This window comes from Corapipo altera, unplaced genomic scaffold (genome assembly GCF_003945725.1).
Source record: "Corapipo altera isolate COAL_440 unplaced genomic scaffold, ASM394572v1 268, whole genome shotgun sequence".
Taxonomy (NCBI): Eukaryota; Metazoa; Chordata; class Aves; order Passeriformes; family Pipridae; genus Corapipo; species Corapipo altera.
In genome coordinates, this window is record NW_020884901.1 from 3,138,202 (window position 1) to 3,162,083 (window position 23,882).

At 47.3% G+C, this 23,882-nt stretch overlaps 1 protein-coding gene across 3 annotated transcripts in view; it reads right to left on the bottom strand.

Annotated features, from left to right (window-relative positions):
- COL5A1 (collagen type V alpha 1 chain) overlaps nt 1-23,882 on the bottom strand; it is a 148,460-nt gene that overhangs the window by 74,271 nt on the left and 50,307 nt on the right. For all 3 annotated transcript variants that reach the window (XM_027650240.1, XM_027650239.1, XM_027650241.1), the window contains 5 exons: nt 9,022-9,153; nt 7,167-7,313; nt 6,785-7,030; nt 2,212-2,364; nt 1,860-1,916 (listed from right to left, as the gene is read on the bottom strand). In XM_027650240.1, the coding sequence (XP_027506041.1) occupies nt 1,860-1,916; nt 2,212-2,364; nt 6,785-7,030; nt 7,167-7,313; nt 9,022-9,153 (735 nt within the window). The remainder of the gene's footprint in view (nt 1-1,859; nt 1,917-2,211; nt 2,365-6,784; nt 7,031-7,166; nt 7,314-9,021; nt 9,154-23,882) is intronic.

Consider the following 23,882-nt stretch of genomic DNA (forward strand, 5'->3'; position numbering starts at 1 on the left):
CAGGCGGTTTGAACGAGGAGGAGAGAAAATCCAGCAGAATCCAACTTTGCGTTTGGTTTTTATTTCCCTTCTCCTGCAGCTCCCACCAAGGAAAAAAAAAAAATTAAATAATAAAAAAAAGGGGAGCTAAAAAGCGCAGCAAATCCGAATTTTCCTGCTAAAGAGGAGCCGCACGGAGAGGGACCGGGCGGCATTTGGTCTTGTTTACTTTCTGGCAAAAGCTGTACATGCTCCAGTGTTTGGAAATCGTGAAGGCGGCCAAATTCTTTCTGGATGATTAAACTTAACTATTTTGTTCGCTTTGTAGCGTTTCGGGCTGGGTCCCTGCCATCGCCTTCGCGAGGTTTGGCTGCCCACCCCCCGTCCTCTCCCCACCCCTCCGATAAGGAAATCGCTCGTTCTTCCTTTTGTTTGCAGAGTGGGAGCGAGACCCAGAAAGGAAGAGAAGGAAGGAAAGGTCGGGAATGCTTTTATTAGGAACTCAGGCTTTTCAAGCCCCGCTGCTGCAGCCCAGCTTCTCCCTGGCTCCCTTCTCCACTACCTGCAGAAGTTTCAGGCAGAGGAGGAAAGGAAGGAAGAATTAGAAGAAAAATAGTGGCCTCGGGATGATGGGAAGTGCTGCTGCAACGCTGGCTCTCTGCCAAGGAAAATTAGGTTAATTGAGCCGGTGGTGAGCAGCGAGCATGGGCTCAGCCTTTCCGGGGACCTGCTCAGGGGAGGTGGGTGCAAGGGCCTGAAGTTCCATCTCCAGCCTGGGGAGGAGCAGGAATGGGGGTACCTGGGCGTCCTGGCACACTGAGAGGGACAGACAGATGGGCACCAACCAACAGCCCCTTGCTCTGCTCAGCAGGAGCCTCTGAGCAAGCCCCAGCCATTCCCACCGTGGGGCAGCTGGGCAGCAGCTCCACCCTCACCTCAGGGCTGCTCAGCTGGGCACCCACATTTTCTGCAAAGGGCACAGGCAGATTATAACCATTATTTAGAAAGAAAAACAACCTCAGAAACAGCCCTATAAAGAAAGAGTGTACTGGGTTCCACTCCTGGGGCGACACAGGGTTTCTCTGCAAGTGGAGTCTGGTGGGAACCCAGGGCTGGTGCAGGAGCAAACCTCTCCTTTCCACAGCTGTGTGCAGGGAGAACCCTTTTATTTCCAGAGGGATGAACCCATTAGTTGCACAATTAAAGTCAACCCCAGGCTGCAGGTTCAGGTCAGGATTCGACCTGGCCACGGGCTGCCAGTGCTCAGGGGAGCAGGTTTGCTGTGGAGCCAGGGGCACTTCCAACCCTCTGGAAGGGTGAGATGTGCCCCCTGCCTGAAGCTCCAGTTTTTATTTTGCTAAATGAGAGATTTCATGGGAAATTTTGCACTTCCTTCATAATTTAGGTCACTTCTTGAAGCTTAAAAAAAAAAAAAATTAAATACGTAGTTACAGTATTTTATGTTAAAAGTTTTCAAATGAACCAAGTAATTCTTTCATGGGAAATTTTGCACTTCCTTCATGATTTAGGTCACTTCTTGAAGTTTAAAAAAAATTAAATATGTAATTACAGTATTTTATGTTAAAAGTTTTCAAATGAACCAAGTAATTCTTTAATGGGAAATTTTGCACTTCCTTCATGATTTAGGTCGCTTCTTGAAGTTTAAAAAAAAAAAAATTAAATATGTAATTACAGTATTTTATGTTAAAAGTTTTCAAATGAACCAAGTAATTCTTTCGTGGGAAGTTTTCCAGCCTCCCAGCTGTATCATTGAGACACTACTGAACCACCAAGTACCACCAACACACACTGAACAAATCCTTTGTGCCCTTTTTCCTTGAGGAAAAACAGCAAAACCCAAAAAGTCAGATGGTCCTTACCGGTTCAATAATGGCAGGTTCCCCCTTCTGCCCCTTCTCGCCCCGTGGGCCACCAATCTGCAGCACACAAGGGAAACACAGAAGTCAGAGAGGACAATCCATCAGCAGCAGCATCTCCAGTCTGAGCAGGAATTGCAGCTGGAGGTCCTGGGAGAACTGCAAACCCAAGGAGCTGCTGAAATTCCTGTTGGAGGGACATGGGGCAGCTCTTCCTCGCCTCGGGGCAGGTGGGTGAATCCAAGCGAGATGACGCTCCCAGTACTGGTTTTTGTGTTGCTAATTATGCTCTAAATCATGGAAAGGCAAATATTATGAACTAGTCTCCTCCTTGATGGAGAATGAACCCTCTTACCCCCTCATAGATGGTGTCCTGGTTCGCAGGCATCCCGGGCCCGATGTCGGGAGAGGCCGTCCGGTCGTAATAGTTTTCATAATAATTCCCATCATATTCTTTTATTGTTTCCTCGGTGAAATCTTTGTCCAGGTCATCTCCTCCTTGAGCAGCCTGGAAGGGAAAGAGCAGCAACGTGTCAGGCTGCAAATCTCTCTTGGTTACACATGCCAGAATATCAATAATATTATTAATATTATATTATATATTAATAATAACATAATAATATAATATTAATAATGTTATATTACATATAATATAATATTAGTATTATATGTGATTTGTGCAAAATGAGGAATGTTTTACAATAGTAGTTACATGTAAAAAATCTGAGTATAAGTAAATTCTGGAGTTTTAAGGTCTCCAGTGACCTCCAAGGTTCGTCTCCAGTGACCTCCAAGGTTCTTCTCCAGTGGCAGGTGAGAATGAAAGGAGAATCTTTATGTCAAAGGCACACCCTGGCTTTCCCTGGGATTTCTTTGTTGATCCCTGATAAAACACTGTCAATATGAAAGTTTGAGTGTAGAAAACAAATCCCATCTCATGTCAGGAGGATCCTGCAAACTCTGAATGCTTAAAGAAAGAGGGAATGGAAGCTCCAAACTCCAAGTCCTCATCTCTCGTGTCCTCAGCATCTGAGACCCTGGATTATCAAGCACCAGAAGTCACACATCCGTTCCCATATTTAAAATGCACATCAAAACCACAATGTGTCACTGTGAGGATCCAGTTACAGGAGGAAATGTGGAAAAATCCAAGTCCGCTTCTCTGAAAACCTCCTGTTTGTTTAGTCTGGGATCCAATTTGCAACTGTTCTTGTCCAAAGAGCAGAAGCAGAAATCTTTACAAAGCTGATGCCTTAATCCCTGAATCCTTACAGCAACAGATGCTATGGGCCACAAGCAAGGACATCTAGACAAGCATCAGAATTTCCTTGCTCCTCTCCATATCCCTGTGCTTCCAGCAGCCTGGCAGGCACAGTCCCTTGGCATCCTTTGCTTGGAGCAGCACTGCAAAGAACAACATGTGCTGCTGATATTTATTTTCTTTCTTCCCTATCCAGGTAATGACCAAAATAGTCCATAAATTGAATTATTTCCAGTGCTTCCCGGAGAAATTATCTCCTCACTACTATGAATTCAGAATCACTTAAATGCCATCACCACTTCCAGACCCTGTTTCTGTGCCAAAACTGCTCAGAACTCATAAACACGAGCATCTGGATCTAAATTCAAGAGGTTTTAAAGTAAGAATAAGCCTAGAGCTAAGGCAATCATCACCCCGCCTTCTTTTACCTCTGCAAATACCAACTGGCCTTGGCAGAAATTACAGTCTGGCAATTATTCAATTAGAAAACTTGGCCAAATCAGCATTATTGGATCTAGTGCTATCACACATGTCTTTTACCCTGTTTGAAATATTTTACCTGGTTTTACACTTTGAAACCTTAAAACCTGTTTATCTGGCTATAAAGGTTTGGGGACAACACAGCAAATTGCATGTCTTGAAATGAATATCAAAAATGTCTGGTTTGATATTTTAATTAAGGTCCACGAGTCTATTTGCATGGAAAGATGATATTATGAATAACTGGGCAGAGAGGGAGGAAAGTTCTCCATGCTAAGACTTGCAGGTGCTTTGGAGAAAAACCAAACCAAAAGCCTAAAAATAATCTCCTTAACAATGTTGTTCTACAAGCTGAATGAGAAAACAGTCAAGAAGGAAAAGTGGAGGCCCCAAAATCGGTGTGTGAGTACTGTGATTCTCCTTGGCTGGTAACAGCTTCGGTTAAACCACTTTTAATTCTCCCTTTGAGAAGCAATGTCCATGGGAAATGCTGGTATCACATCTGGACAAGTAAAACAAATTGCCTGAAGAACAGCAGGCCATGAACAAAATCTGTGTGTCCTGTGCTCCTCCTGCTCAGGGGAGTATTGCTGCCTACTAAATCCTGGAATTGCTTCCCTGGCCTTTAGCAGGGTGTTACCAGCCAGAATGAAACCCAAGCCCAGGAGAGCCAGTGACTCTTCCTGCCTCCAAAGCTCTCACAGAGTTTCATTTGTGTAGAACTAAATCCCCTTTTAATTCCAGTTGTAGGAATCAGAGTCTCCCCAAAATACAGGTGAACTTCAATAGTGACAGACACATCCTGATCTTGCAGCAAGTCTGCCAAGGAATGATCAAAATGACCATTTTGCACCAGACCAAGATTATCCTGTTTGATCCCAGGACCAGAATTGAGCAGTGCAGGACCAGCACCATGAGGACTGCCCAGAGTCCCAGCCCACCTCTGCATCCCTGTGCAGCAGTCCAGGGTCTCCAACTGCTGGAAAAAACCTGGGACAACTTGAAATTATGCCACACTTCCTCATGACCATGAGCACTATTTTGTTCCCTAAACTAGCCAAAAAACTTAGGAGTTTTTTAGGTAATTATTTTGAAGAGCACATAAACTTCTCCATCCACTGCAGCAGGCTGTATTCCTGCTGGAACTCTGTTCCTAATAACAGCTACTGGGAAGGGAATTATATGTACAATCCTAATCCCCACTTCCATTCTGCTGGACTCAAGGATTTGGTTTCCCCAGGAGATTGTGGCTGCAGACAGGACCCTTAGCTCCTACTCCAAGGTGTAAACCTGGAATCCATATCCTCTTGGGTATCTGTCCCTCAGGCTGGTACTTTTTGGGAGTCTTCCCTATGTCATGCCATGTTAGCCTTCGCCTCAGTGCACGGGAATCTCCTCCAGCCAGGCAAGTTGTGTCCTTTCCTCTGCTCATCAGCCTAAAGATCCACTGGAGCAATATCCCACCCAGGAGCATTCCTACAGCCCTTCCCATCCAAACACCAGCTCCTTTGGAGCTGCCAGAGGCAGCCAGATGCTTTGCCAAGACCTGGCTGAGCTTTCCCATCGGAAAGCCACACCATGTGTTTCCCTACCTGAACTTTCCTCCTCTTCTATTTCCTTTTCCTAACCAGTAAAGTGGCCCTTGAGCCTCTTACTTCCTCTCCCAGTTTTTTTTGTTTTTTTTTTTTGAAGGTCACACTATCCAATCTTTAATTCCTCTCTATTAGAAAGTTCAATCTTGGCCAAAGATTTCTGGCTTTTTGTCAGGAAACAGAAAACTTTCCCATCCCTGGGCTCCCTCAGGTTGGCGCTCGCTCCCTCGATACGCTGGAGCCTCTTCTGTTTCCCTCTGTGTATCTTTTTTAGCTGCTCAACCTCCTTCTCCAGCACATTTTTCATCCCCAGTTGGCTGGAGTGGATCCCCCCACGCCCCAGCCCTCGGGGCGCTTGGATCCACGCCCGCCTCGCTCCAGCTGCTCCTCTCTTTGCTTGGACACTTTCCCCGACACCTTTTCATTCAAACTTCCAGCTCCAACTCCAAGTGTCTCGGCCAACTCTCGCTGTCTGTTTTGTCACCTTCCAGCGCCTCCCGGAAAACCTGGAATTTTGACATCCCCGTCAAGCAAGTAATTCTTCTCCACTTGAGAAACCACCACCAAACTCTTCCTGGGGGGTAGGATGGGACTTGGCAAAATCATAGAACCGTGGAATGGTGTGGGTTGGAAGGGACCTTAAAGATCATCCAGTTCCAACTCCGGGGGCAGGGACACCTTCCACCAGAGCAGGTTGCTCAGAGCCCCATCCAGCCTTGCCTTGAGCACCTCCATGTTATCCCACTATGAATTCTCCTTGCTGATACTCCTGGATAATGAAGAATTTGCCTCATCTAGTGCCATTATTTCCTTGCACAGTGAATTCTACAGCTCTGCAGCTCCCCAGCAATTTATCTCCATCTCATCTAAGGCTCAGACCAACGTTCATTTATTTGAGCATCCGTATAAAAGGCGAGAACTGGGCAAGTCTCAGGGATAAGAGAGTCTCAAGTGCAACATATTTCAGTTGAAGCATATTAAAATATGGGTAGAGAAAAGTGTAAATGCTCCAACAGAAACGTCAGCTGTGGGATCTGGACTGATCTCATCTCTGAGCTGATCTGTGCACAGAACAGAGGGGCTCGTTCTGGGTGAATGCAGTTGTTTGAAATCACTGGGTTTCTTTCCCAGTGTTGAAATGTTGGGTGTTTTTTAAGTAACAAACTGAAAAACAAAGATGCTATTCAGTAGGGCTGCCAAAATGAAAAATATTGATGTCCTCCATCGAATCAACATTTTGAGGATTTATATTAAGAACTTCGAAGTAAAATGCTTTTAGTTAGATTTTAACATCAACCCTCATTTCTCTTTTTGTCAGAAAACCACTTCATGCAAGGAAATGCAGATGTCAACATGAACAGATTTTTCCAGGGGAATAATCCTTAACTCTAAGTATCTGCGTTCCCCACCCTGAAATATCTGGAGTGAAAATATTTTACAAGGAACTTCCTCTTCCAGCAGCTGCCTAAAGCACTTACGGGTTTTACCATTTGGGTGCTCGCGTCTCCTTTGCTTTCAGGGGCTAAGAAACACCAGAAATAACAAACAAAATGAAAGAAACACCAGAAATAACAAACAAAATACATTGAAATTACATCGGTCTCGTTGTAGGTGATGACGGTGCTCGTGGGCAGCTCGGCTTCCACGGCGTTTTCAGTGAGGCCACCCTGGGGATCTACTTCCTCGTTGTAGTTGATGTCTTCATAGGGCATGGGTGTGAAGTACTCCTCGTTGATGGTTTCGTAGTACTCATCAACAAGGGGATCATCCACTGTCCCGTCCTCCTTCGGTGGCTTCCCGGGGTTCCCTCTCTCCGGTGGCACCGTGGGAGCAGGATAATCCTGGGGCAGAAATAAAACATCAGAATCAGAGAAACAAAAAAAAAAAAAAGAAGAAGATTCTGCATCATCCTCCACCTCCCCTTCTATAAAGATGCTGTTTATCAACCTCATCGTTGCCAGGACCCCGCCTCGGTACCTCCTTGATTTCAGGTCTCTCTCCAGCAGCCACTTCAGGAGGGCCAGGTTTGGTGGTGGGGGCTTCTGGTTTTACAGAGTCATCAACATCTTCATAGTAGGGGTATTCATAGTAGTAGGTGTCACCTTCTCCCTCCCCATCCGTGTACTGCAGGGAGAAGATGAGAAGCAGAAAATGAGCACCCCAGCATATTCCTAGCAGCTCCTTTAGGCATCATGGCTTCAAACTGGCAGAGGGCAGGGTTAGGTGAGATATTAGGGAGAAATTCTTCCCTGGGAGGGTGGTGAGACCCTGGCACAGTTTGCCCAGAGAAGCTGTGCCGGCTGCATCCCTGACAGTGTTCAAGACCCTGTTTTATGAGGCTTGGAGCAACCTGGTCCAGTGGAAGGTGTCCCTGCCCATGGCAGGGGGTTGGAACTAGGTGGACTTTAAGGTCCTTCCAACCCAAACCAGCAATTCTATGATTTTTTTTTTTTTTTTTAACCTCAGATTGCTGAGACCTCCCAGGTCACCCATCTGACATCCTGAGGGAGGGGAAGGAAGCACCGGAGCCGCTGTTTCCACTCATCCGACTGCACTGACAGCATCCGTGTCGCTTCCCATCCACCCACAGCCCGCAGGCAGAAGGGCTCTGGAAACCAGAGATTTTCAGCGTGTTCCACAAGGCGTCAGTCATTCTTCAAAATGAAATCCAAACAAACCAGCTGGTTACAGCCGGGCATGGAGAATCTCCTCGCCAGCCCAACGCTCTCGCTGGCAGCCGGCGGCGGCGCGTGGAAGAGTTATTCTTACATGGAGCAACACGGCCCCGAGACAAGCCAGCCCTTGTTGAACTGCTGGCTCCAAAAGAAGAGTTTTATTTTCCTACTACCACGTATTTCGACCGTACCAAAGTGTGTTTTATTTCTCTTATTTATTGTTTCTCCAGAAGCGCTGGTTACAGCACTTGCCTGGGGCTGGGTGGCTGTGCCTCGCCACGAGCATTGTGCTGCTCCCCAAAGCCCTGCTTAGGTGCAGGATTAATTCAATCCCAAAAATAAACTGAGAGAGCTGAGGGCATTACAGCTTTGTGGGGATTCAGCAGGAACCCAGAGGTTCCAACTCTCAACCAAGAGAGTTGTTGAGAAGTGGCTGAGGATGCCAGGCACCAGCTGCTGGGAGCTGAGCCTGAGACCTCCCAAACAAGGTCAAAATTCAGGTGATGCTCTTGTGGAAGTTAGTCACACCCAGACATTTTTAATTGGGCAGCAAAAATTAAAGTGTATCCTGCATCAGCCTTTTTTTCTTTGTTTTCTTTTTTTTTTTTTTTAGGAAAAGACCTGAGGCTAATTCTTCGTAGAAAAACTATTGAGCGCAGCAGCTTATGGGGATGAATCAGGAGCATTTCTGCCAAAATGAAATTCAAATGACAAATCCATGGGCAAAAATATTACCCTCTCCTTTTAACACCTGTTGTTTCGAAGAATGTTGAAAAAGAACTGTTTAATCCTTTTACAAGTTCAACAGTAAAATTTGAAATTTAGAAACAGGTGCCTGTTCTGGACAGGACTCGACCTGCCAGGGAAGGTCAATGTTTCACACTCTGCTCACGTTGTCTCTCCTGCAGGTTTTTGAACTCCAAGTGAATGTTCATTACAGTCTCTGGAAATGAGAGGAGTGCAGAAGGAAGGAAAACTCCCAAAGGCAAGACCCAAGACCAGAACCTACAAATCCTAAAAACAAGCTCTGTCTTGGATGTTAAGAGAAGAGTCGCAGGGAAGCTGAGCTTGAGGAAGAAGCTGAATGTCTTTGTGACCATGACATGGAACCAGATGCTGCTGCCCAAAAAACATCCCCAAACCTGTGAGACACTTACATATTCATCCTGGTTGGGGTCCTGGGACTGGGGGGAGTCGGGGATGGCGGTGTCACAGTCGGGGCTGTAGTGTTCACAGTAATCCAGGGCTGCTCGGGGGTCCGCCACGATCAGGAGCTGCTGGATGTCACCCTGCAGGGAAGGGAGGACAGAGGGTCAGGGAATGGATGGTGCCCATGGAGCCACCAGCACGATGCTGCAGTCAAAGGCATGAACAACACCAAGAAATCAAAAGCAAAACACTTGGCAGAGTCACCTCCCTGACACGGGCACGGCCCCTGAGATGAGCCAGGCGAAAACCCTCCGTGTCCAGGGCTGGGTTAGGAAGCCACTTATCTCTGGTTTAAGAAGCCACTTATCTCTGGCTGCTCCATGAGGTGTGAAGCTGCTGTGCTTCGTCCCCAGTCCCAAAAGCACCTCCCCAAAAGATAAGCACATCTGCAGAGGGGTCACCCTCATGCCTACAGCACGACAGCACCACCAACCCCGGGTATGGTGCGTGCAGGGAAAAATAAAAGAAAAGGCCTTTACACACCCCGAATCAGCTGGGGGCAATAAAACAAAACTCCTTTCCACCTGGTCCTGTGCAGCTCTACAGGGCTCCAGAGTTGCCCTGTCCTGTCCAAAAAGCTGTTTTTCGGCCTCGAAACTTCTCTGCTTCTCCCGCTCCATCAGTTGGCCTCACAAAAGGCATCACTCCTCCTCCCTACATCTTGCCTCACCTCGATTTTCCACCCGCAACAGACACAGAAAGAGATTAGAGATGCACCTGCTAATCCAAGAAAAGAGCCAAGAGGGAGGGGGGTTGCAGCGGCTCACTAAAAACCAGGTGCAGAGGGAGCTCATTAGGCACCGAGGCTCATTAATGGGGCACTTGCTGCAGAGAGAACGAAGCTCCAGCCACAGCCCCAAGGTCAGAGCAGAAATTGCTCTGTAGTTTCCTGAAGAACCACCACACTGCTTCACCATGACACCAAAACCCAGTTTATTCAGCCCAGTTTGTTTAGACAATTACATAAGACTTTGCTACTTGGATAGTTAGAGCTGGTATTTAATTAGTGGGGAAAAGTTTCTTGTTTAATAATAGAAAAACACTGCTAAAACATCAGGGGAAAAAAGCAGGAGCATTACAGCAAAACTGGGAGGATGATTTGGGGATGTAATAGGAACCAGAAGCTCCAAATGGAGCCTGGCCAGATTGGCAAACATCCCCATGGAAAACCAAAGGCTACTTTTGAAATGATGGACTGAATCTGCCTCGGTCTGCATGGTCCAGCCATGGGTGTCTCTGGGTCCTGGGGAGCTCAGCCTCCCGTGAACGTGGACCACTGACTTCACTAAAAAAAAGTGCTGTTCACATTTTTGGATGAGATTCACCAGGAAAGAAGGTTGCAAGGACCATGTGGACCTGGCTACAACCTGCCTGATTCTGAAGAAAAGGAGCAGCTTACAGCTGTATGGAGCTTCCTTCCCCAAATTCCAGGTTCTCACATCCCTCTCTGCAGAAATTCACTGTAACATCTGGGCACCTTTCAGATGCTACACAAGTAACCCTAAAATTGAGCGTTGGTTTGAGCTTATTAGTCAGTTTTTCCAGTGAATAACCTTTAGAAAATTAGCAGAAATGTCTGCAAAGTGGTTTTCAATTTTCCATTTCAAGAAAGAGAAACAATCTTTCCTTCCCTTCCCCCCTTTTTCTTTTTTTTTTTTTTTTAAATTCATAGAGCAGAGTTCTGTCATTAATGTTCTGGCTTTTTCTTTTTCAGTGTAACCACCAAAAAATAGAAAGGGAGTATTAGGAAAACAGAAAATGCCAGGTTTTAGCCTTGTCAAACACTTCCCATTTCCAATCAGCTCTGGCCACCACCTGCCAATGGGACCCACACGGGGAACTCGGCCGTGGTGTGACCTACAGGACATCACCCAGCCCTGAGCAGAGACTGGAAGGAGCTGGGGGTGTCATGGGGCTCCTCACATCAAATATCACCATCCCTGGTCTTCCAAGACAGTTCAGTGCAACAAACCAGGCTGTTCCTTTGGAGTTCCCTCCAGCAGGGGATGCCCAACCTGGCCAAGGATTTTTGTTTCAAGTGGATGATGTGAAGACCCTTCCAGCTGCTATTTCTGCATGTGGAACCTCAGTCAGCCCTCACTGACACCCGAGTTAAGCCATTTCTGCCCTTCACTCAGGTGGTTAAAGCTCCCCATTTTCCATGGGATGATGGGAGTGTCTGGCACTGTTGGGATAAGCTGAAATAAAGCAGCCACAAAGCAGAGCTGGTGATTGTCTGCAAGAGGCAAGGAAGGCTGAAAAATCTTTTTCTTCCTGATAAGGTTGGATTTACACCTCAAGGAGAGCTGATAGTCTGCATCATATAAGTGACCAGGACTGTAGCTGTGTTTCCTCAAGGAGCAGATAAAGCAAGCAAAGGCATGTTGGCTAAACACAGTGCAAAAGGTTAAGCAGAAGAGAATCTGTTAAAGCTGAGTTTACTTTTAGTCTCAGCTGATGGCAGTTCCTGAGAAGAAATCCTGGCTTGATTCCCTGCAGGAGCTGAGCATCCTCTGGCTCTGATGGCCCGAGGCATTGGCAGTGCCTTTAAGTACATGGCAAAAAACCACCTGCAAGTCCCAGGAGCCACAGGCTCCAGTCTCGGGGCCATGGTAGAAAACCCAAACTCACTCAACACACCAAAGGACAGTGTTGGTCCAGCAGTTGCTGATGAGTGAGCAGGGGAGGATGAACAGGGGAAGCTTCCTGCTCGTTTTGGGTCAAGAACCTGAGAGAATCAGTGCGTAACTGAATAAATTTGGAATGCAGAGAGTGCCAGGAAAAAGTGTGAGCCACATCAGACAGCTCCTTCAGAGCTCACCACGCTTCACGAGCATCATTCCACACGGCCACTACTTTCCCATTTCCTTTTCAAACCCAATCAATCACCCTGCCCAAAGTCCATCCTTTTTTCGTTGTTCCAGTGGCAGCGTGAAAATCAAGGAAAAACCGAGGCGCCGGATTTTGGGGGAATGAGAACCCCAGGGAGCATCTGAGCGCCAGCATGGTGACATGGGCTGAGCAGCTCAGTGGTGGGGGAAGGAGGAGAGCTCGGGGGGTCAGCAGACCATTCATCTTTGTTTCATTAACAGCAAGTGCACAGCAATGGTGGATACCCCGTGTTAACACTTGTAAAAAGCAGACAGGAGTAAAAACCTTGTTAGCAAGATTCCCAGTCAATTGACCTCATCCCTCGGCGCAAAACAATAAAATGGGCTAATTTAGCCCGCAATAAAAAGCCCCACTATCTGAACTTCACAAAAGATGCACAAAGCTGTGCTGTCAAGAGCCCCATTTCTTTGATTTAAGAAGCTGCCCTGCACTGGAGCGAGCCGTGCTGGGAGGGTCGCGAGCCCTTTGTGTCCTCTCGAGTGTGTTGCCGCTAATAAATTGCACCAGGAGCTCGCTGCCCCGGCCCGGGCTGACAAAGGGGCAGCCAGCCCCCTGCTCCCCTTCCTCGTTCAAGTGTCTATTTGTTCCCCTGTTATGGTTACACAAACCACCCAGAGCCTGTCTCCTTCCCATGTCAGCATCTGCTTTTTGCGGCGGAGACGAGGAAGATCCCGTTAATTCACACGCACACACAGCGCCGGCGGGTTTTCCAGGGAGCCTTTGTAAGAGAGGGAACTTACAGCTGCATCAGTAAAGTGCTTTAAAGACTTTACCAGCCATATCATTTTAAGCCTTATTTTCAAGCAAAGAGGGATCTAACTCTGTGGTGACTAATGCTCTGATGTTGCTTTGAAGGAGAAGCACAGTGTCCTTCATCCTCAGCCACCCGCACAAGTGGGTAAAGTTCTCTCTTGGCACAAATTCTCTCTTGGGCACATCTGGGCACTCAGGGCTCAAGAAAGTCCTCCAGTAACTGGGGTAGTTTGTAGCGTGCAGAGGCAAAGCAAAGTTGTGGCTTGAGCCCCTTCCTCTGCCAGCACAGTGAGACCCCAAAAGTCACAGGTAGGATAAGTGCTCAGAGCACCTCTGAGCATCATCCCAGAGTCCCTTGTTTAAACTCAGCTGCTCCAGAAAAGAAGCCAAGCTGCAGCAATGGGGTCAGACAAAGGCTCATCATCCCCATCAGTCCCTGTACCTGTGTACAAACCACAGCTGTGCTTTGCTGGTTCAACAGAAAATTTCAAGTGGAGGATAAAAAGGTTGAATTTTTAATTATTTTTTTTTTTGCCTGAAAATAACCACTATTTCATCCATCAGAAGAGCTAGCTTTTAAAAAAGGAGAATAAATCATGTTTCGACCTTTATTCCTAGAGCTTCTTGTGAAGAGGAAGAGGCAGGACAGCACATTTATGAAAATGATTGTGAACTGTGAGGCTTTTATTTGCTCCACCAAACAGATGTAAGTGCTGACTGTCAGGACCAGTAAGAATCTGTCTGACATTTATGGTAAAGCCATTTATGCCTGATGACTCATTTGCTTTATGGATTAAGTTCCATCAAGCCAGTTTAATTCAACTCCCCAGCCAGCTCCCAGACAAGACTGGAAAAGCTCTTTCTGGAGCATTTTTTAACACTTATTCTATATGCGTGCAAAAAATGTCACATCAATTCCAATGACATCAACTGCAGTAACTTGGAGAAATCGTTGTGGTTCAACAAAAAAAAAAACAACAAAAAAAGCAACCAAAAAAACAGCTGGCCTGGATAATCAGAGTGACTTCATCTGGCATTGGCAGCAGCTCCATAAATACTGGGATTCTTCAGGGCTCTCACTGCAATGCACTGATAATTAACTGCACTGTTGGTTTAGTGCATTACCCAAAAGTCTGAGAGATGGCATCCCTAAGAATAAAGGTAGTTTGATGTGCTTTTCTAAACTCCTCATTTAAATTGGATAAACACAGGCCTGGGATCTACAATTGTATCAAAACAGTCTACAAAATTATTGGAAGTAACTGAGATATTGCTGAATTTTATTATAACAAACTCACTGGTTCCATAAACCCAAACCCAGGCTGAAGAGTGGTAGAAGTTGAATGCAGCTCTATGATGAAGTGAAAGCTTAGAGAGCTTCCAAAGTGAGCTTCCAAAAAACCTAATCCCTGTCTCAGAGACAGCCTGCCAGCCCTCAGATGTTCCACTTGCTAAAACCAGTCATCAGCACTTGCCCAGGGATGCTCACTGCTATGGACACAGCAGCTGCCCTGCTCCAGGGCTCCAAGCAGGTTGGAGTAAAAGTGATGTTGGAGATGTCAGGGAAGAAGGAAAACAAGGGGGGACCCAGGACTCAGTGTGCTCCCAGTTCTGTCATAGTGAGATGCCAACAGTCAGAGGTATTTTAAGTGCTCAGAGCATCTCTGCATCCTTTGCTGTACTGGTTTCATCCCAGAATCCCTCATTAAAGCACAGCTGCTCCAGGAAAAGAAGCCCAACTGCAGCACTGGGGTCAAATGAAGCCTCATCAGTGCCCACCAGTCCCTGTACCTGCAGCCTGAGCCCCTCTTGCTGTCCAGCCACAAACAGGAATGGTAGTTTTGCACTCCAAAATGAGAAGGCAATTGTTCAAAGGTTGGCTAAATAACAAAAAAAAAAACAAACCAGGCTTGACTCAGATGCAGGCATGAGTCAGCTCCGAGTCCTCGGTGGTTTGGAGGAGTCCAGCCGGATGTTTGTGTCCCCTCTGCACAGAGGGGCTGCGGGATCGGCCGGGGCAGCTTTGCTGTGAGGCCTCTGCTATTTCCCCTCCTGGGCTCCAGTTACCACAAGAACAGCTCCTGCTGGCTTCTGGCACTCAGAGAGGAGCCTCTTCCGAGCCTTCTTTAGCAAAAACAGGTTTAATTAAGCAGAACGGGGATAGAAGTTTCACTAGAACTAAATATGGCTTCAAAGAAAAACCCTCTCAAGCAAGGGCTGATAAAAGTTTCTCTTTCCCATGGATCTCCATCTGGGGACCCCAAGAAACCCCCTCTGACAACACATCAGCCCAGTCCTGCATCCCCACCCCCGGATCAGCCATGAGCATTTCTGATATTAGACTTGCAGAACACACGGTAATTATTTGGACAACACACAAGCCTCTTTCCCTGACCACAGCAACAAGAAGAAAATAAGCCCTTCGGCTCAGTGGTAATTAACCTCCTCAGTAATTTTTCAACCTTTTTATTTTACAATCCCAGGGAGGAACCCAATTTCCTATCAAATGAGAATCCACTAAATCGCTGCTAGTCCCAGCTGCTGGATTTGAAGGAGTGAGGCAGGGAAGTGCTGTCCCCTCCTCTTCCCTGAACCCTGGGAATCTCCAAGCTGTCCCCAACACCCGGCCCTGCTCCAACAGATGGACAACACCACATCATGCTTCCTCCATCCATAACTGCTGGATCCCTGCATCATGCATCCTGCATGGTTGTTTCTTAAAATTAGGAGGCTTTTTGGAGCAAAGGGCTGCATTTCCTCCGTGCTTGCAGAGACCACAGCACGCTGTAGGTCTGTCTGTGTGATATCACAACACAATTGTGGAGCAGTTTAGCAAGGACTCCTTATTGGAAGGGAAGGACAGGCAATTCCCTGAGAGGAGAACAAAAGCCAGATGGCTCTGCTAATTCTGGAAAGCTCTCCTGAAGAAGCTGTCGCTCTGCCAGTACCCAAATACCAGTCAAGGACTCGAGTCATTAGCAGAGCAGAAGGCACTAGTACAGGGTTTATTTCCAGGTGTCTACTTCCCACCCAGCCCTGATAACCCCACTGTAAATAACCCCCTGCCCTAATGCAAACATTCCCCAGCAGCAGCCACAGACACCGGCACGACACCGAGCACCCTCTGCACTCACGGGAGCAAAAGCAAAACCAGAGCTTATGCCCAAGTCCTTCTTTGTTTGTGAACACAGAGCTAATTCCCAAAGACAACATACACAGTATTCCCCAGCAGTTTGGATTATTTACACGGCAGTGCTTTACAGGATCCAGCCACTGCTCCAGCTTCCCATCCTCAGCGGGTGAAAGGTTTTCTTGCCTTTCCGAGTGGCTGAGTTTGTCAAACCCATTAATCATGGCTGACTCCTTCCTGCCACTTTCCCTGGAATCCTCACCAAATCCTGAGAAACCCTTTGCTCTCTGTGGTCCCTGTAAGAGCTCTAAAGCCACCCTCAGCCCTTTGCCACCCTGCTCTGCTCCACTTCACGTCACATCCTGCCCTGAGAGCTTCTCGTGCAGGGACCAGCAATGCCATGGAGAAAACAGAAAAGGGACAGAATGCAAGAGCCTGACCAAGCTCAAATGGATATTTAATGATGGGGCAAGAGCCCAAGCCAAGTTCCAAATTCCCCACACGTTCTCCCTGCCCCAGGTCCCCATCCCTTCAACTGCCAACGCTGATTCATCCCCAGGCACTTCGCCTAATTGAAGCCTCCATCCTTTCAGAAGACACATCTAATCACCAGTTTAAAGATCCCCAAAAGCTCTGGGGCTGCTTTGAGATAATTGTATTTCACCTTAGTCAACCTTGGCCCTGCCTGACTGAGGGGCTGCAGTGCTCAGATGAAGCATCACACGCACATCTCAGAGATTCACCCCGTGTCTCCCACAGTGCTCCATAAATGAGCATTGCTTCCAGTGGACAATCCATCTTTCCTAGCTAAATGCCAGTGCCTAGACCTTGGAGGACAGTTTTTGTTCAAGAACTTACCAAATGAGTGGAAAAAAACAGCTAAGGCAAATTAGCAACCTGCCACTTAATTAGGATCCAGCAACTTCGGGGACACAGGGCAGAGAGACAAACAATCCTGGAGACAGAGGCAGCTCAGAAAGCAGGTGGTGTTGGCAGAAACACAGAAAGCATCAGACCTACAAAGTATTTACTGCAAGGCCATCCTAGCAATGCATTTCTCCAGGGGTTTTGCTTCCAAGCTGGAAAAGTCACTGTGGGAAGAGCAGCTCTGCCCCACACAGTCCCTCCAGCCTGGCATGGATGGGGCAGTGCCAGGCTGCATCAGAGCCACAGATGCTGGTGTCAAGGGGGATTTTCTCCAGAAAATGGGAAAATTTAAGCTAAGAAAAAAACCAAAACCAACCAGGAGAAACTGGATTGTGGTTTAAGTCTCCTGTCCTTACAGTGAGGAGCATCCCGGGTCAGGCAGTGTTCCTCACACCCACATATCCCAGGATGTGTCCAGCTTCCCCTTGACTCATGTCTGGAGCTGCAAAACCCCAGACACAGGCTGTGTGCTCCAGTGCAGAGCAAATACTTCCAATATCTGCTGCAGCTCATTACCCCAGGGAGCAGGACCCACCCAGAGGAGCAATGACTGCTCAGCTTCTGTTTATCCTCCCATCTTTCTGCAGGCAGCCTGACATCAGCCACCCTGAGCGTGGTGGCATCATCATCATCACCACACACTGGAGTCCTTTGGAACAAAATATTTGCAAGCTTTGATTTTCCCTTCCACTTCAAGCTCCCTGCTCACCCAGGTCTCTCTTAGAACCACTGCTGTCCATGGATTTGTCTGCATTCCTCCTCTTTTGAGCGAGCACAAACACCACAACCTCTTCTATGGGACAGAAAGGTATGTCCAGGGAGAACCAGCCAAAAAGTTGGGACTGCAGGAAAGGGAAAAGGCAGCCAAGGTGCCTTAAAAAAACAAAGTAAATTCAAAGACCTGCTGAAAACACCCAGAGACAGATATCCTTAAATCAACAACCGTCATGCTCAGACACTCTGCTGGCTATTTTTATATATTTATGTCTGTTAAACAAACCACAAGCTATCTATGAGGATTTTTGGGTGCAAAACAATCAGTTATGGACATGAAAAGCAGGATGGGGCTGAATGGCTCGCCCTGCCCTGCAGCCCCAGCCTGGAAGGACAGACAGACTGGGAGAGGGGCTGCACAGACTGGTGTGACAAAAGGCTGCTTTATATTCACTCCTTCTCTATAGCCTGGCCAAGCACTGTGGTAACACAGGCAAAAATAATACGAGAGGTTTCTGCAGCTATTTTGCAAAGAGGGGAAAAATAATAGCACAGTTCAGGTTTTTAAAGGGGGAAAAAAAAAGAAAGAAAGAAAAGAAGAACCCCCTGACAGTCCCACCTCTCTCCACCCCAATAAAGAGAGAACATTACTCTCAAATTTCACTTGCCTATTGTAAGGCGAGTCTTTATATTTGCAAAATGAGTATTTTTAAACTTTTGCTTTTAATTGTGTGCTCTGAGCAGATGGTCTGACCCCCCCCAGCAGATTAGAAACATATGTGAAGAACAAGGAATCTGAACCACAGGTTTTTATTAAACTGCATGACTTTTAGTTCAAATTTCATCACGCTGAAGTAAATATTTTCTCTCTAAAGCAGCAGCTGCATGGTAGGTTACCCATAAGAGATGTTTTGTGTATGTACACATACACACATGTAGCTGCCTATACCTGCATGTCCCCTGCTTGCTGAGAAACATTAGAGATGTCAGTGTGACATCTTGTGAGGATGAAGAATTGCTGGCCAGGGCTTGGAGTAACCTGGTCTAGAGGAAGGTGTCCTTGTCCATGGCAGGGATTTGGAACCAGATTATCATCCAGGTCCCTTCCAACCCAAACCATTCTATGATTCTATGAAGAATTGCATCACCTACAGCAGGGACCATCCTTAGCTGACACTCTTCTCTTGAGAAACCATTTACAGGTCTCCTGCAGTGACACCTTCCCCAGGAGCAGGAAATGGGACAGGAGCTCCTTGGCTCGCTGGGACTGAGCCACCAGAGGTTCTCACACCCACGGAGTGGAAGCTTTGCAATGGATCTATCTAGAACATGCTACTAACCAGGCTTGACTGGAAGGAATAACTCCTCTGCTGGCTTCTTTTTGAGTTGCTGGCTGGGCAAAGGTGTCCCTTCTATTTCAGGGGAAAATTAAAAAAAAAAAAAAAAAAAAGGTAAAAAACCTGACTGCAGAGAACCCTTCCAAGGTGACTCAGTTTTTTTTTGGCTGCTCCAAAACTCCCATGAACATGGTAAATAGTCTGACTTTCTTTTCCCCTCTCCAGTTTTGACTGAAAAGTAGGAAACTCAATTCTGAGAAGAGCTGGAATGAGAGAAAAGCAGGTTGAGACTCTGCAGGCAGGGCCAGCTTGGCAGGAGGACTTGGCACACTCCCACCAGCTCCCAGGGAATGTGTGAGATGTTCAGGTCAGACCTGCTGTAGGTCCTTAGCAGACCTGCTCTGTGGATGGGGGATCTTAACTGTGGCCTCCAGTCAGAACCAGTTCTTGCATTTTTTGCCAGCACAAGGAACTGGATCTCTCCCTGCAGGGAGAGGAAATATTTGGAGAAGAGCTGTTGTGGGCATATGCCAGAGGGAAACACCTTCACCAGAGGAACAACACAACTCTGTGATTACAACTGCTAGTACCTAAATATTCACCCCATAGATACCAGCAACCATATGGAGAGTTATTTAATTTGAAGGTTTAAGCTAACACATGAGGAAGTATTCTCCTCTAACGAATTCATTAGGACAGCAATGCACTTTTTTGGCTGGTTTCCCCCCAAACCCAAGCCCTGTGTGATCTCTTCGTGCAGCCACAGGTGTGTCTGTCTGTCCCAATATCTCTTGGATCTGATACCTGATTTCAATCACTTTTGACAGAAGGAAAAAAGGCTTGAGATAATTAAAGTGCTATAAATGTCATGGAAACAGACAGCTCAGTAAAATCCATCATCCAAGTGCATTGTCTGGGGAGGCTCTGCTGTGAGTTCACATCCCTGCAGACACAGGCATGCACAGAACTCATCTCTTTAATGTTCCTGCCATAAGTTGAAGCAACCACGAGGCACAAATTAGAAGGAATCTAGACCTGACTAATCTCAAAGCATCCCTGAGATTCCCAATTCCTGCAGCGACTGCGAAAAGATGAAGCTGAAACACCACAAAATAAGCAGGTTTTCTTGCATCCATTCCCATACATGGAAAACACCCTCTTCTCCTCAATTTTCCAGACACGAGAAGAATGAAGAAGGAAAGTGAGCAGCTCCAGGTCTCAGCTCAACCAGCTGCCCTTCCCAAAGGAATTTCATGGGACACAGCAGAGCCCAAGGGTTTGTTGATACCTGCCATCAGATGCTGGCCATGCTCAGACTGGCACTGCCACCCAGGCAACCTCAGAGGAGCCTTTATCCAAGGACAGCAGCTGATCCATCTGCACAACACGCTTGTAATTGTTACTGGCTCTTCAAACACACCAGGATCAAACCCTTGGAGCTATTTTTTCCTCTATGACCACACAGCAGCCCGTCCCTCTGTGATTTCTGCCTTCAAACTCCTCATTTGCTAGCTTAAAATCAGCATTTATGTCATGCTCCACACAAATTACAACCTTGAGCCCTAAGAATAGAGGCCCCACAATCACCATGTGCTGTGCTGTCACTGCTTTTACATCCAGACCTTTATAGAGTGGTCACTTAAACAGCTGGGTTTTTTTCTCCCCCCCTCCAGATCATAAATGCTTAGTGGAAATCTATAGGATAACTTTGAAAGGAATGCTTTAAAACCTGCTCAAACCTTGTACCACCAAGTTCACAGGTATTTTTCAGTCGAGGCACCCACCATCTGTTTACAACATTAATACCACCCGCTGAGAGTGACTTCAGAGCACGAGATTACTCAAAACCCCAAAATCTATCTCTCAGACATCTCTCCAGAACTCAAACACGCTTTTCTTTTTGCCCTTTCTTTGGGTAATTCTCTATTCCAAAGCATTCATAAAACCACCAGTGTGAATAACCCCACAGCAGCAGTTTTTCCAGCAGTTCTTCCCAATTGTTTTCCAATAGGAGCTGATTTGGCTCAGGTACATTCACACGGTGTGGTTTTGTTCCCTAATTGAAGCATCAAGTCAGATTATGCTTCTGAAACCTCACAAGCGGCAAATTAGACTATTCACAAAAAAATCTCTTTATGCTTGCTCAGAAAGTTGGCTTCCCTGGATATGCTTAAGCAGGGTGGCTCAGGAGGCACCTGGAAATGGGATTTAGCAAGTTAGATAGTCAAGAAAAGAAATTTTTCATGCAAGGGCAAGGCAATGGGACGGTGTGACATGGTGGTGCTGTCCCTGAGAACCACCCCGAGTGTCCTGTGTGCCAGCAAGGCTCAGACCCATGGACAGCATCCCACAGAACTCATTCAGACCCTCTGGAAAGCTGCATTAACTCATGGCATGTACACTGTGGGAGGCATTTACAGAAAGGGGGGATAGGGTCAGCCTGACCTTCAGTGTCCAGCATGGAAATTAAAAAGGAAAAGAAAAATCCCACAAAAGCCCAGCTCAGGCCTCTGAGAAATGAATGGGGCAAAATGAATGGATGTCATTGTCTGTCCTGCTCTGTCAGCCCTTTAACTAGCAGTTAATAGTGCTGAGAGAGTGAGAAGATGAACCCATAAGCAATTTTGAAATAATCCCCTCATTTTGCGTCCCGTGTATTCCGAATAACGCTGCCTTTCTGCAGCACAAACTCAATCCCCTGCGCTCCATAGGACACGCTCAAAAAACATATTTTCTCCATTTTCCTCGTTGCATTCATTAGGAATCCCTGGAAGAAACCCAAGGCCCCATTTCCCCTTGTCCTCCACTGCTCTCTGAGCACCAGGTAGCCCAAGCACAACCATTGCCACCACTCTCAGGGTCCCAGTTGTCACCTGCTGAAGGTCATCCCCCACTGCAGCAGGGCCTGAGCAGCCCCACAGCCTAGCTGGTGTCCCCAGCCATAGTCCAGGGACCAGCTCTGGGCAGTGCCCTGTTATCCAGGCTACCTTTTCCATAGGAAAGGAGGAAATTGCAGTTTTCCTTGGAGAGGCGATGCAGAGCGGAGGGGAATATGCAGTCTCCACGTAATCCCAAATTAGAGGCTGCAGGGCTGCCAAAGGCTGCCCAGCCTTCAACTTTTCTTCTTGTGGTCATGCAGACCTGACCACATACTCAAATTCCCTATTTTCTTTGCCATTCCACTGAGTGCTGCATTTCTCCCCATCCAACCTCACCTCCCGGTGTCACCGAGGGCCCATCACGCCTTTCCAAGTTTCCCCTCTCCCTCCAAATCAAATAATCCTCTAACAACCAAGCTAAAGGGCTGGCTTTTTCCTACAGGGGTTATTTTTCAATGACATATGTGTGAACCATGAAGGGATAGTTTAAAACCCGATTCTCCCTCCTCACAAGCACATCACACCGTCGCTCCTTTGCGTCCCCCCCGCTCCGCGCCGAACGCTGCCGCTTCCTGGCTCCAGTTTCATATTGATTTATTCCCCTTTCCTATGTGGAAAATTAGGAACCAGATCAGCTCCTGCCGGCTGTGCCGCCCACGTGAAGATGGATACGCCAGTGGATTGTAAGGGGGACTCTCTCACAGTGGAAAATATGTAGTAAAGCAAAGCCCTTGGCTTGAGTTGCAGCTGGAGCCGCGCTGAGCCCGAGTGGAGGCAGTTGCTCAGCTTTTAACCAGCCCTGTGTAAACAGGGTCACAGTGTCTGTCTGGGAGGTGTTGGTCCCACTGACCCAGAGAGCTCCGGGCTTCATTCCCACCTCTGGCTCCAAGGGAGACGGGGGATGCAAAGCGAAAGAGAGGGTTTGGGGAAGGTGGTGAACAGGAGACTTGAGGGGCAGCTGGTCTTTGCACAGAAAAGGAGGTGACAGGAAAGAAATCCTATTTAAGGTCATAGAATGGCTTGGATTGGAAAGGACCTTAAAGCTCATCCTCTTCCAACCCCTGCCATGGGCAGGGACACCTTCCACTAGTCCAGGTTACTCCAACCTGGCCTTGGACACTTCCAGGGATGGGGCAGCCACAGATTCTCTGGGCAACCTGTACCAGGGCCTCACCAATCTCACAGGGAAGAATTTCTTCCTAATATCTGATCTAAACCTGCTCTCTGTCAGTTTGAAACCATTCCCTCTTGTCCTGTCACTCCAGGTGCATGTCACAAGTCTCTCTCCTCCTTTCTTGTTGGCTCCCTTGAGGTACTAAGAGGCTCTAGTTAAGTCACCCCAAAACCTTCTCTTCTCCAGGCAGAACATCCCCAATTCTCTCAGTCTTTCCTCACAGGAGAGGTGCTCCAACCCTCTAATTATCTTTGTGGCTTCCTTTGGACTCATCCCAACAGGTTGATGCCCTTCCTGTGCTGGGAACCTCAGATCTCCATCAAACTTCTTACCACAGCGATTTGTGATGGTCAAACAGCAGCTGCATTTCACAGCTCCATCAGACAACTCACACCACTGCTACAGGGCAGGAAGAGCAACCAGGGGCAGCCTCACACTGCTACTCTGGATTTCCCATCATTTCCCCTTCCCAAACTCCAGGACAAAACCCCAGGTGAGCCCTCAGACAGCTCCAAAGCCCACAGCTCCTGTTGAAACTCCTCAGCCTCCCCTGGTCTGGGCTCACTTCCATTGCCAAAGGGTGGCTCTTTGCTTCTAGCAGCACATCAGGTCTTCCTGCTCCCATCCCACAGCAGCTGGAGCTCTTCTGAAAACTTGCTTTTATTCCATTTTTCTTTTCATAGCCAAATTATTCTGGAAGCGGAGCTGCCGCTTTCTTGGCCCCACAGACAGGATTTCCACCCCCGACTGCCACAACCCCAAGATCCACCCTGAGGTTTCCTCCACACCAAGGTGGCTCAGGATCAAGGGGTTTGTGTGCACAGAGGCTTTTCATCACGACTTGGAATGTTTTCTGCCCCAGGAGGTGAATACAGGATCCAGGTTTCATGGATTAAAGGGAACAGGGGGGAAAATAGACCTGGCTGCCAAAGTTATCTCAGGATATAAGTGGGATTACATGCTTAGGTGTGGGGGTATCTGCTGACACACTCACAATTTAACT